The sequence below is a fragment of the Anopheles merus genome, chromosome 3R (assembly GCF_017562075.2).
Source record: "Anopheles merus strain MAF chromosome 3R, AmerM5.1, whole genome shotgun sequence".
NCBI lineage: Eukaryota > Metazoa > Arthropoda > Insecta > Diptera > Culicidae > Anopheles > Anopheles merus.
Window position 1 is genome coordinate 18,656,172 of NC_054084.1, and position 15,128 is coordinate 18,671,299.

Consider the following 15,128-nt stretch of genomic DNA (forward strand, 5'->3'; position numbering starts at 1 on the left):
TGTAGTTAGTGAATCTATAAAAAATGATAATATTATTTGTTGTTTTGTGGCTTGTTAACAATACTACTGGAGTTACACAAACAAATTAGAATAACCAGTAGTTTAGTGCCGTACGATTTTATGTTTCAATAGTATACGAAGTATTATCCTAGCCTATCCATTTCTATGGATTGTTAGAAAAATATATGCTCACTTAATGTATCATGTTGATAACAATTGAAAAAGGTGAATGAGGCCAATCGGCTCAAAGTCTTAAGAAAAAAAAAGTTGATCACAAATATTTTCAAAATATTGCTTTCAGATATAAGAAGAAAAATCTACTAATAAAAATGTATGTTTAATTTAATCTTGTTCAAATGATTTTTGCGTTTTGTGAACTTCAAAAATATTTCACGCATTTTTCATTTAATTTTTATAAGAATAATGTTTTACAATTGATATAGTTAGATTCACCAAATTGCCTTCAACTCTTCTATTTTACACTGAGTCACAAATATCTTCAAATGTCAGTCACTGCGATATTTAACATATTAACAATATTAATCATGTAAGTACATATTAAAATATTAAATCGATTATTTACTAACAATTATGAAGCATTTCCCCATTAAAAACGTGGTCCGGCAACCAATTTGCTTATATCTACAGACTCATATTTTTTTTGTAAAGATTATGTGTGAATCATTTATGTGTCTAATGGAAACAATCATTCGAATTAGTAATTTATGCAAAATGTAAGATATGTTTTGTTTTACCTTTTTTTGTTCACAATATTTACATTTGTATGATACTAAAAGATTCCATAGTCCCTATGAACCCAACAGCAAAGGTACGGTTTACACACACTGTCAACATGCGCTGCGTACAACTTAGCTCATAAATACGCAAGCTAACAAAAATACACAGTAAAATAATGTAACAATAATGTAAGGGTCTTGAAAAGTAGCTGTAAAAGTAATATTAAAAAATAAAGTAATATAAATTAATATTCAAGAAACATTGCCGCACAAATCTGATTCGGATGTTAACAGTACAAGTACAAATCTCGCAGAACGGGAGACAAACGGCATCTCGTTAAAGGAAGTTTTATAATATTTATAGTTTAACACCTGCCACACTGTTACACAATACCTTTCTTACTAGCTGATTGTAATCCCTATTCTTGAACACACTCATCCCAACGGAGTACAGCGGCTCGTAGCCTTCCAGCTAGGACCTTCGAATCGATTGCTTTTGCAGAGCAACAACCGGCTCCATGTGTGTCCTTACTTTTGCGCTCCCTTTCCTGCCTGTAACACCCCTGTACACATACAATAAGAGGAAAACAATGAGAGAACATTCCCGAACTGGTACTTGTAGGTCTTGCACAAAGTGCATTATTATTAGGATTATCTTTCCTCCACATATCAGGCAAACTGCTGCGCACGAACACATCTTATCGTACCTGATATGTTCTCCTTTACACTTGCAGGGGTTGCGGTGTGCTAGCTGGATTGAGTTTCGATCGAAAAAATAAACGCAACGCAAAATACATCTCATATCTCTTAAGCGTATTATTCCGTAATTATCTTCCTGCCTGGTTAAAAGATGACCGACGCACGCAACACGCGGCTAGTCGAACCGGATGATAGTCGAGGAACATATGTTAAATCTGAACACCACACGTCCAGTGTCAATGGACAGTGTGCTAGCGATAAGCTTACTTAAATACAAAACTAAGGATCGATAAATAGGACCGGCTGATGGATAGGGTAGCACACACTACGTAGAAGCGGCACGGTGCATCATGAACCAGCCTGTTGCTCATTAACGCCCTGCTTAACTATTCTCGCTAACTGCTAAAGGAACACATCGTTTCACATTTACATGTATATATATTATCTCTTCCTTGCCTGTTGCTTAACTTATAGTATAAAATTAGAGGAAAAACAGAAAAAAAATCGGCTTCCATGGCGGCCCTTCTTCCTGCGCATAACTTCCCCGCAAGAACCTGTCTTCAGTTGCGCAAGCGACGTAGCGATCGCGCGCATCGGTTACATGTTGCTGAACACAATTTTCCCGGTTTGCATGTAGTATGTTCTTTAGAACTGTTATGACTTTTTTTTAAATGCTTCTCCCGTATCTAACGAAACTAGGTTGGAGATTGTAATATTATTTTTTGCATTTATGTCGTTTCTATTGATTGTACGCAAAACGTGTGTTTCATATAATGTATATCAATATAAAAAAAACCCTCCTATCTGCGAACAAGAAAGGAAATCTAAATTGCACTATCCTTATTCCACTGGCTTGTTGCTGCTGTACACGACTGTTTTTTTGTTTTAGTTAAAGTTATTTTGAACGTGTTTGCCATTGGCGAAACACTGGCTGTGAATTGGCTATTATATTGATATTTTTGCAAGTAAAGTCTATTGAGTCTTTGTTGGCATTTGTTTGGGGTGTATATGACTGTATATGAAGGATAATCGATCGGTTGGGCATGGTCGTGAAACAGAGGAACGACCATTCTAGTGACAGAGTAAGCATAAAAGTTAGTTTAAAAATGAATTCGACAGTGAGCTCGTGCGTACCCATCATCCTACGAGGCCCGGAGCTTATTTTACACGTTGCGTGGTTTGAAAAGAGGAAAGTGCGATTAGGAAAGTGCTGCTGGAGGGGCATTTTGGACTGTTGTGGAAAATAAATATTAAAGCTTGTATGATCATATATTCCGTACGTACTACATAAGAGGGGTTTACTTTTTTGTCGTTTTTACGCTGTCTGTAAAGCAAGCGTTAGGTGTCTCGTAGGATAGATAGGTGAGCAATTTCTTCGGTTTCATGATCATGCCCGATCCGATCGATCGATCGACTCTTCGTCTGGGTGGGAATGGATAAAATAAATAGCTTCCTCTTTCTCTCTCTCTCTCTGTGCTTCTTCCGTAAACGCGAATGAAATGAATATTGTGTGGTGCGTAAAGCACGCACATAAAATGGCAGTTAGTGTTAGTATATGATTCCTTCTCTTCTTGCTCTTTCGCGGTTTCTCTGCTCGTCTCTTATCCTACAGGCTGCTCGATGGGCTACGCACTGGAGGGTGGTTTTAATTTGCCCCGCCTTCGCATGTACTCGCGCCGGATCGGGCTCAGCCGAACCTCGAGAATGTTGTTCACCTTCTCCACGATCTGTTCGGCCGCATCGGGCGTCGCTTCGATATCGTAGTGCTTAAAACTTACCGGTCCGTCGGCCTCACCGCTCACGACATTGCCGGTACAGTACACCAACCGCAGCACCGCCTTCGAGTGTTTCCGCTCCACGATGGTACAGGCGGCTACGGAGTCCATCGTGTGGCAGGCCGGCTTTTGGCGGTTCCAGAACTTGCCCGGATTGTTCGGTATGGGATCAATTTCGAACCGATCGCCCGAGATGCCCAGCTGCACCTCGGTCTTGAGGCGTGATTTGTGGAGGATTTGCACCTGAAACGTACGGTAGAGGGGGGCCTCAATTTTAGACGTGTGCCCTTTGATCCGATCAAGATCTTCTTTCTGCTGGTTGCTAATGCGCTGCGAAGTGGTCATCGATTCGGGTGGTTCCGATTTCTGTGTACTCGAACCGGTTCCACCTGCCTGTTCCGGCTGTTGCTTGATCGGTTTCGTTAACGGTGCCGTTGTGGTGGCGTTCGGGGCCGTGGCCGAGGTGGGAGTAGTTAGACTCGTGCTGCGCTCCGTACTAAATGCTTCAAATCGAAGCGACTGTCCGCTAGAGGTGGTGGGCAGCGGCTGATGGCTTGCACTGCTCGACAGCCGCCGTTCGGCCATAACGAGATGCGTGAAACGAAACTTCGAGCACGGTTCGTTCACATCTAGCGGCGGGAAATCCAAATCCAGCTCACCGTCTTCCTCCGTCATGTACAGGCCGTAGTGACGTACGGGGCGCAACTCTACGGCCGGGTTCGCGATCGTACACTTGTAGCAAATCAGCCCTATAAACTCCTGTATCTTGGCAGTGGCTAGTACGCAGACCGGCAACGGAAAGGCACGCTGCTCTTCCGGAAGAGCGGGAACGAATACTTTGAACGTGCGCACCGGCACCTCGATGTGGCCCGTGCCGTCGAACTTGGCGTACTCGAGAAATTGGTTCTGCGGCAGCGCGGGCAACGTGCTCAACTGTTCGCTGAGCGTCGAGCTTAGTCGCTTTCGTGGCGATTCGCTTGGCAGCGAGACCCGCCGGCTAAACAATAGGCTGATTTCATCCTCCTCCTCTTCCGGCTGCAGCACGGAGCTGTCGTCCAGCTTTACACTTCGTATCTGTGACGCTTTGCGTCGTGCAATTTCGAGCTTTTCCAGCTTCTGGGCCGTGTTCGATCGCTGCCGGTGAAACCCACTCTCCTGGTCCATCTGTATTTCGTACGATTGGGACAGTGTGTCGGCATCCTCCTCATCCGTATCGTCCAGCCCGGGGTAGGAAAAGAAGTACTCATAATCCACTCCGAACCGGGCCTGCATTTGTTGCTTGATTGGATCGATGCCGGGCCCATCGCTGTCTTCATCTGGCGCGGTCGTTTCTGGCTGGGACTGGGGTTGGTTTGTCGTTTCCGCCACGCGTGCTTGCGATTCCCGAAACCGTTTCGCCAGCTGCAGCGGGATGTCCTCCATCACCATCACCGTTTCGCTGACGCCCGTATCGTCGGTGGAGATGAAGGAGTTCCGGATGTGCGACAGCAACCAGTGGGCATTGTTGTACGTCGCCATGCTAGAAAAAAATGGAACGAGGCGAACTACGTTACTGGCTGCAAACAGCGCAACACGTGCACGTGCGGGGATGCAAGAGCCTGGGACCACTATCAACGGCCGGCGGCAGTAAGCCGCACCACGGCGCCTACCTTTTCAGCCAATAATGATTCTTGGGTTGGTTAGTTTTCTTGCTCGTGCACCACACGCACGGTGGAAGCACAAAGGTGAAGAAGACACTGCGATCGCGACGACGCACCGTCTTCCGTGATTATCTAAGTTTAGCCCTCATCGTGGTGCTCTCATTTCCAATTTTGATAGGGTGGTGCTGCTGACCGTTGATGGTGGTGGCGGAGCCGGTTGAAGGATGGTATTTAGTGCACGCAATACAAACCCAGAAACAACTTTCGCACTGGTAGGAACTGCACGATCCAACATTCCCCACGCATCGTCGCCATCCTGCGCTTAGGCATCTTCCCCCGGGCAGAAGGCGTAAGACCAAGGGGATTGTTTTTGCCGTGGCTTAGCCATGACTGTATATTGCAGTGAACAATGCGACAAAAACACCCAGGGCAGAGCAGCAGAACACTGTAGAATGGGAAGAATGGACGAGATGCAGTAAAAAATGCGTAAAATTACACCGAACTAGTGATGCCGAAACAGCCAGCGCTAAAAAACAACATTGACCACCATGTTTGGTAAGTTTGACGTTTGACAGAGAGCATTCGAGCAGATTTGTGTGCTTTTTTTCTCGTCGCGTGATTCGAGCCGAAGAGGGAAATTTTAAAATGGAATTCAACAAAACCGATGTAATTAAACAGTAAATAAAACAAAATCGATTATTTAACACATGGATAAAGACACGTTGAAACAACTTGTTCAATTCATATTGTAATAAATATTTCAAATTTATCAGCAACCTATTTCGTGCAGAACCTTACAACAGCACACTGATTGACATTGGTTCACAAGGCGTACTATCAGAAGAAAACAACAACACGCAAAAGCAAACTCATCAAATGCCGACGAAAATCTCCAAAACCGTACACAAATCAGTCAGGCCAGTGTTTTAGCAAGCAATTTACGCATTTAGATGAAGACAATCCCCCGGAACTGCTGTGATTAGGACAATCATTCATTCGAACAATGGAGGCACCGTTTGGAGGTACGATTTGTGTTGTTTCTACCGCGATTCGCTTCCTTCGCTTCCCGAAGTTTCGTTCCCAATTTTCACTTTCGATTTCATTATTTACAGGGCGTGATGTGCTTGATCTTTCGCTGGAAGATGATTACCTATCTCCCGCAATGTTCGATAGTGTTCCGCTCTGTGCGGGTTTTAGTGATTTTACCTCGAGTGCCAACGCTATCCCGCAAACACACCCATCGACCACCACCTGGAACACGGTGAACGAGTGCGCATTGGATGAATTGGACAACCACAACTATGGTGCGGGAATGATCAATCCCGACGACTTTCTGAACGATGTTTCGTACGACTCGTTACATTCACCATCCAATCGAGACACACCTTCGCCGTCCGATAGCCAGCAGAGCTACGATTCGGTACCGTCTTCAGGTGGCTTCGATGGCTGCCACGTCGTGCCAATGCATTTGGACAGTCCGCCAATCTCACCGCAAACACCGGCCAGCCCGGCAGATGGAACGGGCACGATGAAGCCTGTTACGGAGCTGCGACAACTAAAAATCGTTCCTAAGAATGCTAATTCCCTCTCGAACGTGACGAAAACAATCACCAAGAAAACGATCGTCCTGTCAGCGAAAGACTATCGCGCTCTGCTGGCCAACATGCAACGCCAGCCAACGAATAACACGATTATATTAAAGGCCACACCAACCAACAAGCTGCCCATTGCATCGGCAGTGAAAACGATTCCCCGTGCTACACCAGCGGTGGAAACGCCGAAGCAGGAGAAACCCTTTGTATTACCAAAACCGGCAACACCGTCGATGGGGGTTGATTTGAAATGTGAAATTAAACCACCGGCTGCTATCAAACAAGAACCAATCTCATCGCCAGTTAGTCCGCTAACCGTACCGATGATGCTGGCAGCCGGAAACAGCCTATCGGAACGAACGTTTGACGAAAGGCTGCTTAAAAAGCATCAGCGTATGATAAAAAATCGTCAATCGGCTCTCGAATCGCGGCAGAAGAAGAAAGAGTATGTGACCTCACTTGAGGAGCGTTTGGATGTGCTGTCGAAAGAGAACAACCTGCTAAGGATGGTATGTATTGAACGAAAACGGTGTATTTAGTCATTTACCTAACGCTTTCGAAATTATCTTTCTGTAGGAAAACGCAAACCTGCTGGAAAGGTTAAAAATGCGTTGCACTTGTGCAGCCAATACCCTGCTGGTGGGACAAGCGGCAGCAAAACAAGTTACGCCAACAGCTCGCAAAAATGCTGCGATTGTGCTGGCCATGTTGTTTATGGTGTCGATTAATTTTTATCCTATTGGGTAGGTTGATTCAACTTTTATAATAAAAAAAAGTTGCTAAATGGTTTATCTATCTTTTTAGCAATCTTTTCACCAACAATGATCATCTAGAATTAGACACAGTTCCCCACAGGGCCGAAGAATTTCATTCCCGTGGCCTGCTGTGGATGAATGACTCGAATGGTACTAAGCAGCGCGAACGAACCAAGCCCTTCCGCTTGAACCTCACCGCGATCGATGAACTGACCAAAGAAGACCGAATCGAAACGCTACCATCATCCGACTGTCCGTTTTACGTGAATCAAACGGAAAACATACGCCTAGCGAGCGAACTTCGCCGATGGATTGGAGAGAACGGGTACAAAAACCTTACCGACGGCAAAGGCCAGGCAGACGTCAGCATCGACACGTTTGATAAGATGTTTCGCCTGAAGGATACGATCGATTCAATCTACCAACACATGAAGGACATTAGTATGCAGATGAAGACGTACGAACGGCGGCAGCAAAAGCTAGCCCTAAACGGTGGGAAGAAACTGGGACGCAATCGGCAACGAAAGTCAGCTGCAGTTGCTGCTGGTCAGCGCGATACCGCTGTTACATACCGAGGGAAAATACCTTCCCAGCACGATCTTGATCTGTACTATCCACGCGTGCATGTGACATATGCGGAATTTTTCGAGGAAATTGGTCGCCGAGATGATACGTTTTATTTGGTTTCGTTCAGCGAGGAGCATTTGCTGCTGCCCGCCCTGGCGTACAATAAAACCAGCCGGCCACGCATGTCACTAATGCTACCGACCGTGACGACACCCGGCTCGCCGATGGCCAACGGGACGGATCGCTCAAACAAGATAACGCTCATGCAGATCGACTGCGAGGTAATGAACACGTCCGTGATTCAGATACGCGAAAAAACAATCCCCGGTGATTTACGACCGGGGCAGGGTGGTGAACCGGGTGCTAAGGGTGCAACGGGCGGCTATGGTGGACGCAATGCGACAACTGCCGGTGGGCAAACGAACCGAAGGGCCAACGGTAGCGGAACGACACGAGGCAGCCGATTGGCGCGGAGCAGTAATTCGTCCGCTGCGACACATGTCGCTGATACGGTGGAGGAAATGCACCCCAAGCGGGACACTGTTCAGCATCAGCATATTCCCAGCCGACCGTTCTTTGTGGAGCGTATGAACGAGCACCTGAAGAGCGAACATCACGTTAATTGAGGGATTGATTGCGCGGTGTTGGCAGATAGAGAGACAGACAGACAACCAGAACAAGCATTTATGGTGATCGTGCGTTGGTTTTATTATTTGTTTTTAGTAAGTTATTGCTGTTGATCTCACAACAAAACAGGAGCTATTATGAAACTGAATGGTTTTTTTATCCTACAAAATTAACACCGGCTTAACTTACCGATCGTTAGAGCACTAGTTTTTTCCGTTAATTTTGAAGCACCATCATTGCACAAATGATTGTTGATGTTGTAGATGCGAGTGTAAATTGTTACATTAATTTTAGCTTAGTTTCTATCCATTCCACATTGTTCTAATAGCAACAACTGCAGCTTTCGTGCAGTTTTCTTTACCCTTTTCAGTTTGATTTATACAATTTTTCTGAACAAAAGATCAAAGTAACTCGTAATGATTGAAGAAAGGAAAATAGAATAACGGCCATAATGGTTAAAATTGCAATACTTAATGTAAGGAAGCATACGCAAGCAGCGTAAGGCAGCAAAAGGTAGATAGAACAAATCGTTCATGACTGGGGGTGCAATCAGAGCTAAGGTTAATTGTTTTTTTTTAGTTTAATTTTAGGGCATTCACATGCCCTGTAACAGATAACGACAGAGTACAGAACAATTTCATTATTTTGGCATAAAGTAAACGTAGACTGATTTTGTTGATCGTAATGGAACAAGAATGGAACAAAAGGACAGGATTATTGTGTGTTAGAATTAGCATTGCATTGCTGTATTGTACGTGTGAATTGGATGTGTTATTTTTTCACAAACGTTTTGGAACTACTAAACACTTTGATTGGAATTATAAAAAAAAACTGCAAAACTGACTGTTTTAATTTCAATACACACAAAATGAAAGACAACATTCCCCTTTTTCGGTGCGTTACAAATATCAGAACAGTATGGTTTGACCTCGGGTTTCCTTACTTGCCAACAGCTAAATGTAAATGACGGTTTTCCTGCCTTTGCTTGATTTTTACGATTACTATCAACTCTATAATGCTGCAGAAGAGCAGAGCGGTCGTTTGGGAGATGGCTAATTTCTATTAATCGAACCGTTAAGATGATTACGATCATTGATCCCATTCTTCAGCAATATCATTTCGGCATTACTTTCGTCTGCTCAGCGCTGCAGGATTACCATATGGTGTTGGTAGCTTAGCTCTACTATCAAACTCCGCCACCGGCAGATAAAACCCCCAAAATGAAGGTCAACCCAAAACGAAACAAACTACCCAACGCCTAATTTTCGGTCTTTTCTGCCGACTTTCCAGCACCAAGTAGCGGTCAGCTAATCGGGTTAAACGCCACCGACCGAGACCTTCCCCGCACAACCGTGTATCATAATCAATGCTCCACTTGACAAGCGCGCATGCAGGTGAGGGCTGCATACAGGTGGTAGCTAGTGCAGCTCTGTTTTTCCCTCGATCGACGCAGTTTGAAGGGCAGTAGCAAAACCCAAAAATGGTAATGGCAAACAGAGGGTCCGACCAGCGAGGGAGACCCGTAATCCGTAAAGATGGTTAATTAATTTCGATCCGGGCGCCATCGATATTATCTGGCGGCCACCCACCGACAGCATCGTACAGGGTGGCCCTCCTCGATCCAAGGGGCTGTGAAGGGATTTTGAAGGTGTTCGGGAATTTATGATCAACTTTGATTTTTGTTAACGCCCATTTGTTTGCCCCATATGTTGGGTCGAATTAGCAGCGCTCCGAGGGCTGCCATGTTCTCGAGCGCGATTGAGGGGGGAGGGGGATATGGGCTGTAAATTCATGCCGTGCACTGCGGGTGTAAACCACACAGTGGAGCGATTGCACCAGGCCCGAACCGGGCGCGGTAAGAATCACATTTCGGCATTATCGATCGAATTGGGACTCTGCGATCCCCCAACGAGTAGTCCCGTTTGGAATGTGTGACCCATTTTGTGTGCCCATATCCCGAGGAAAAATAACCGGCCAGTGGGTTGTATCGTTTCGCCCGGTGCTGGGTGCCTGTGCCTGATGATCAATGGTGAAGATAGGGAGATGGATGTGTCGATCGTAATTGCGCGTTGCGCCACTGATAGCGATAGGAAACTGTTCGGTCATGCAAATGCGGGACAATAGTGCAGAAAGGCGAACGAAGAATGAAAGGTTTGATTGACGTAAGGAGTGTGTGTGTGTGGCTGAATGGCAAACGGGCGCTGTGTGAGGTCTTTGCATGGTGAATTTGTCCCGCGAATGGTACAGAAAATAGTATAAGGTTTATGTAAGAATACGAGGAGATGGGTAAGTATGAAAAGAAGGAGACAATTGAGTAAGTAAGTGAAGAGGTTAATAAGTAAATAAATAAACAAGTAAGTAAGTAAACAAGTAAGTAAGTAAACAAGTAAGTAAGTAAACAAGTAAGTAAACGAGGGACAACGTGATCGACAACGTGATCAATTAAACAAAAAAAGTAAGTTAAACAGATAGATAGTAACAGGTATGAAAACAGGTAATTAAAGAACTAAATAAGGGAATAATAGTAAGTAACTGATAGTAAGAATATCAGTTTTCTTAAAATTATAAATTATAAGCTTAAAGTTACAAAAACTTAAGGAAATTTCTAAATATCTAGTTAACTAATTAGGTAAGTAAATAACGAAAGAGACTAAGTAAGTCAAATAACAGCGTAGTAAGTATGTCAGTAAGTTAATAAGAAGATAAGCAAGATAAGCAAAAACGTAAATAAGTATGTATGTAAAAAAGTAAGTAAGTAAATTAGTATGTAAGAAAAAAAGGAAAAAAACCTTTCTCAAAAGTAATAAATATAACTTAACTAGAAGATTTAAGTGAGCAATTATTTAAATACTTAAACAAATAAGGAAGTATTGAAGTAAACGCGTAAGAAAGCAAGCAATCAATGCGTGTGTGAGTAATAAGATAAACAAGTACCAGTATGTATGTAACAATGTAACAATGTATGTAACAATAAGTATGCATGTTACAGAGCTATATTAAAAATAATGTTTAAAAAACAGTGAGTGATAAAGGAATTATTCATATTTACTAAGCAAAATAAAACAAAATGAAGTGAATTAATTAAACAAAAATAAAAAGCTACTATTAAACATTTGCAGGATTAAATAATGAAGTAACGAAGCAAACAAGCGTGCAAGTCGATTTAGTAATATGAAATAAACAGTTATAAATGCTAGCTAAATCTAGCTTAATTTACATAATCACACCTGCCGCAGAATCTACGCCAAACTACTCTCACATAGATGCAACAGTTGCATAAGCCTCGTCCGTTGTTCCTTTGCTGCATGCATATCTATCGCTTTTCCTCATTTTCCTCTCAACTCGATCGCAGAGCAAAGCAAGCCAGCTCCCCTAGAAGGCATTCTTCCGAACGTCGGCTCTTTGTCGCTTCCAGGCACAAAATTAACGAGACGGTAATTGAGCTACAAAACCGCCCCTCGGCACAGTGCAACAGCGGAGTGGAGTGGTAATGGTAATGGTGATCGTGGTAACGAGACCTGACGATCAAACCTCCGTCCATCGAAATCTGTGTACCATTAGCGGGAGTGGAAAAATGGCAAGAAGTAATTATTTTATTATAGCCACCTCGAGCGCCAACCTTTCGCTGCAAGCGAAGGAAGCTACTGGTTCCTCTGCTTTCCCTGGGCAGTGGGAAAGCAGTAGATTGCCTGGAAGGTGGGTCGTAGCATAAACGGTGGAATAATATGCTCTACTTGTTCTACGATCATAACCGTGTCGTTGGTAGCATGGGTAAGTTCTACGACACAGGGGGGAAGCGTGTGTGTGTGTTTTTATTACGGACGTCGATGTAGGTTAATGATAAATCGGCCATTTCATAGCTTAGGGACAGCTTGCTATAAACTATGACAATAGAATTTGGCAAAGAAAATAGAAGAGAATTGTTAAGTAATTATAGGCTGATGTTATTCGATCGATATAAGCTCCAAAGCTTCTCTGAAAGGTAATAAACCTTAAATGGATTTTATCAAAACCCATCTGTATCATTCATCGCGTTGCCAATCTTCGCCAATCAGCCTCGCCAGTCGTAATAACAATGTTCAAAAGCAAAAACCACCCCATTAAAATGGGAGCAACCAAACGCACTATCTCCCAACGATCACTCGCCAGCAAATCACCACCATCGACGACGATGGAAGGAAGATATTTATTGGAGAAAAATCGTTAAAAATGGCCAGGAAATCATGCCGCGAGATGGGGCAAGATAGAATGCGCTAGATCTGGGGTTTGCCAAACGCCAAAACCGGAGGGGGTTTCGAATGGGAGATGCCAAAAGTAATAAAATTAAAATGGAATAAGGCACACCAAAGTCGAGAGAACGGAGGAAAACCAGCGTGAATCACAAAGAAAACAGCGGCTTGCGAAAAAAGGGATGAAATCGCGATGAAGGGGCAGCAATTCATTCGATCTACCCCGAAAAGCTGCGGCTTTGCGGGCAAAAAGCAGGAAGAAAATCTCGTAAATTTTAAAAATTTATTGATCTCACACATTTCTCGATCGCGGCCGATTGTGTGCCATCCGGTTCCCCGCTCGATTCCCTTTACTATCGTGTGAGGGAATCTTTGAGCAGTGTAGCAGCGAGGGACTGTCTGTCTGGCGGGTGATAAAGCCAACCTTCTAAAAGTGTCCACCACAGCGTTCTGTGTGGCTCGTGTGGTTGGGACGCTAGGTTGTTCTATCTTTAAAATCTTGAACGTTCTGTACCGGCGGCGTTGAGCGAATGGGTCTTGGGCCATCCCATCCCGTTCATTCCTGGAATGTCTGTGAGCTTGTGCGTTCAGAATTCGTAAAGGTTTCTGGATGCCGTGTGGGACGAGACAGATTAATATTCATCTCATCGTTCGAAGCTAGAGAAGGAGTCAAAGTTAGCATAAAGCTAGACAGATGTGGCAGGAAAATGGTTGTGAAAAGACCTAGAGCGTTGTATTTATTTTCTATTTGTTTTTTTGATTTAATTATTTTGTCTAGCTTTATTCAATTCAGCATTAAGTATTGTTACATTTTTATTCTAGTAAACTTGTTGTTGTTCAAATGTTTTGCGTTTTCTAATTTATTTATTTTACCTTTTTAATAAGCACTTAGATTATTTTATTTACTTTTTATCATCTTTAATAATTTTTTTATCTTCCATAATTTTAAAAGAAAATTAAAATGGCGATAGTTTTACATTTTTAAAATAATTTATTTATTCTATTAATTAATTTGTTAATGTACTTAGTACAAAACAAATTGCTGTAATTAACTTTTTTTCATTTTACCACTAAAATAGTCGAAACATTGTAACAGTATTAGAATATTATTATAAAAAATTATCTGTGATATAAAAAAGTAAATTGAAGAAGAATTAGAAGATTACAAAACTAGAAACCCCAATCAAATAAAAAAAGCTCACAAAACAAATAAGAAATAAGGAAAGTCTTTGCTCAGTTACAGTGCAATTAATGCAGTTACAATGCAATTAAGCAAACAAGATTAAAATGTTAGTGTGGCCTATCTCTACAATGGCTATGTTCAATTATCGTAAGTTCAATTGCTTCGTGCGTGTGGTACCGTTTGCTTGCTGGTACAAGTACGATGAGTCCAATAATGGATGCGTGCGACATGCAATCGCTTATCGTTTATTTGTCCATCCCAACGCAGTTGCGGTTGAGTAAATCCACTTAGTGTCATGATTAGCAAGCGTAGTGATAAGGACGTGTAAGAAATGAGCGGGCTGTGTACTTAATTTTGTACTACTTTTCACTGAAACCAACCCCAATACAGTGTATTGTTAACAGCCTTTTTATATAATGATGAACCTTGATGAAACTATTCAACTTTTTACTGCACTTTTCAGGTTTTGTACAAACCTATCGTAAATAATGGCCGATTTCTTTCACCTTACCCTTATTTCCATCCCAAAATTTCCATCCCCACAGCACCATTCCAAGTGGCCCCGGTTCCATAGATCAATTGCTTCGGAATCAATTAACAGCAGCACCATCACGCGCTTCGTGCGTTCGTTTCGTTTGCGTTTCCGCGCGGAGTGCCTGATAATTATGCTCAATTACCATCACTCACCCGCCACTACCGACGGTGGTATCGATTCGCGAACCAACAATATGGAACACGGGAGGGTAACCGAGACCTACCGATGCTACACGCACCACACACGAACGAACGTGATCTTAAAGTGATCACGCAGAAGGACTCGCTTTCTTTGCACGAAAGGGTTTCGGCAGCAATCGCTACTGGAGTGCTCGAGTGCTGATTGATTTTTAATTCCCTTTCCACCGTGTAGTAGAGCAGCATCAGCAGCACGGTTTGATGAAATTGAAACTACTCCAAAAAGCAAAAAAAAAAAGAAACCGGGCCAATGAAGACTCACTCCCAAGCTCACAGCTACAATATCCGATTGCAACGATATCGTTACGTGCAAAGGAGAGCGAAATGACGATCTTTTAAAGTTTAAGCACGCCTAAATTGATCCTCAAACACGACAACCTGCTTCTTCTTGCACGGGATGACCCTTACTTGGAGTGCGTGTAGGCTTGTGTGTATGGCCTTTTAAATAGATCATATATCAATTTGCCCCGATACACGAAACACCCTTCGCGCGGGCCCATGTAGGCCCGGGCCAAACGGCAACAGCGAATAATTCGAGGCGGTTTGTTTATGAGGTGAATGGGGGCAACGAAAATGATCGTTTCTTTTGTTC

At 43.3% G+C, this 15,128-nt stretch overlaps 2 protein-coding genes across 3 annotated transcripts; one reads left to right on the plus strand and one right to left on the minus strand.

Annotated features, from left to right (window-relative positions):
- Positions 1–1,069: 1,069 nt before the first annotated feature.
- On the minus strand, positions 1,070–5,405 carry LOC121597116 (stress-activated map kinase-interacting protein 1-like). 2 transcript variants are annotated; one of them, XM_041922654.1, is made up of 2 exons: positions 5,103–5,405; positions 1,070–4,730 (listed from the first exon to the last, which is right to left on the minus strand). In XM_041922654.1, the coding sequence occupies exons 1-2, from the start codon at positions 5,144–5,146 to the stop codon at positions 3,062–3,064; spliced, it is 1,713 nt and encodes a 570-aa protein (XP_041778588.1). In that variant the 5' UTR covers positions 5,147–5,405; the 3' UTR covers positions 1,070–3,061. The 2 variants fall into 2 exon arrangements, with proteins under 2 accessions (XP_041778588.1, XP_041778589.1); XM_041922655.1 differs by having other exon boundaries at positions 4,861–5,405.
- Positions 5,406–5,700: 295 nt separating this feature from the next.
- On the plus strand, positions 5,701–9,220 carry LOC121597412 (cyclic AMP-dependent transcription factor ATF-6 alpha-like). The gene is made up of 4 exons (XM_041923147.1): positions 5,701–5,873; positions 5,964–6,952; positions 7,020–7,186; positions 7,248–9,220. Exons 1-4 carry the CDS (start codon positions 5,855–5,857, stop codon positions 8,389–8,391), a joined length of 2,319 nt encoding a protein of 772 aa, XP_041779081.1. The 5' UTR covers positions 5,701–5,854; the 3' UTR covers positions 8,392–9,220.
- Positions 9,221–15,128: the final 5,908 nt, after the last annotated feature.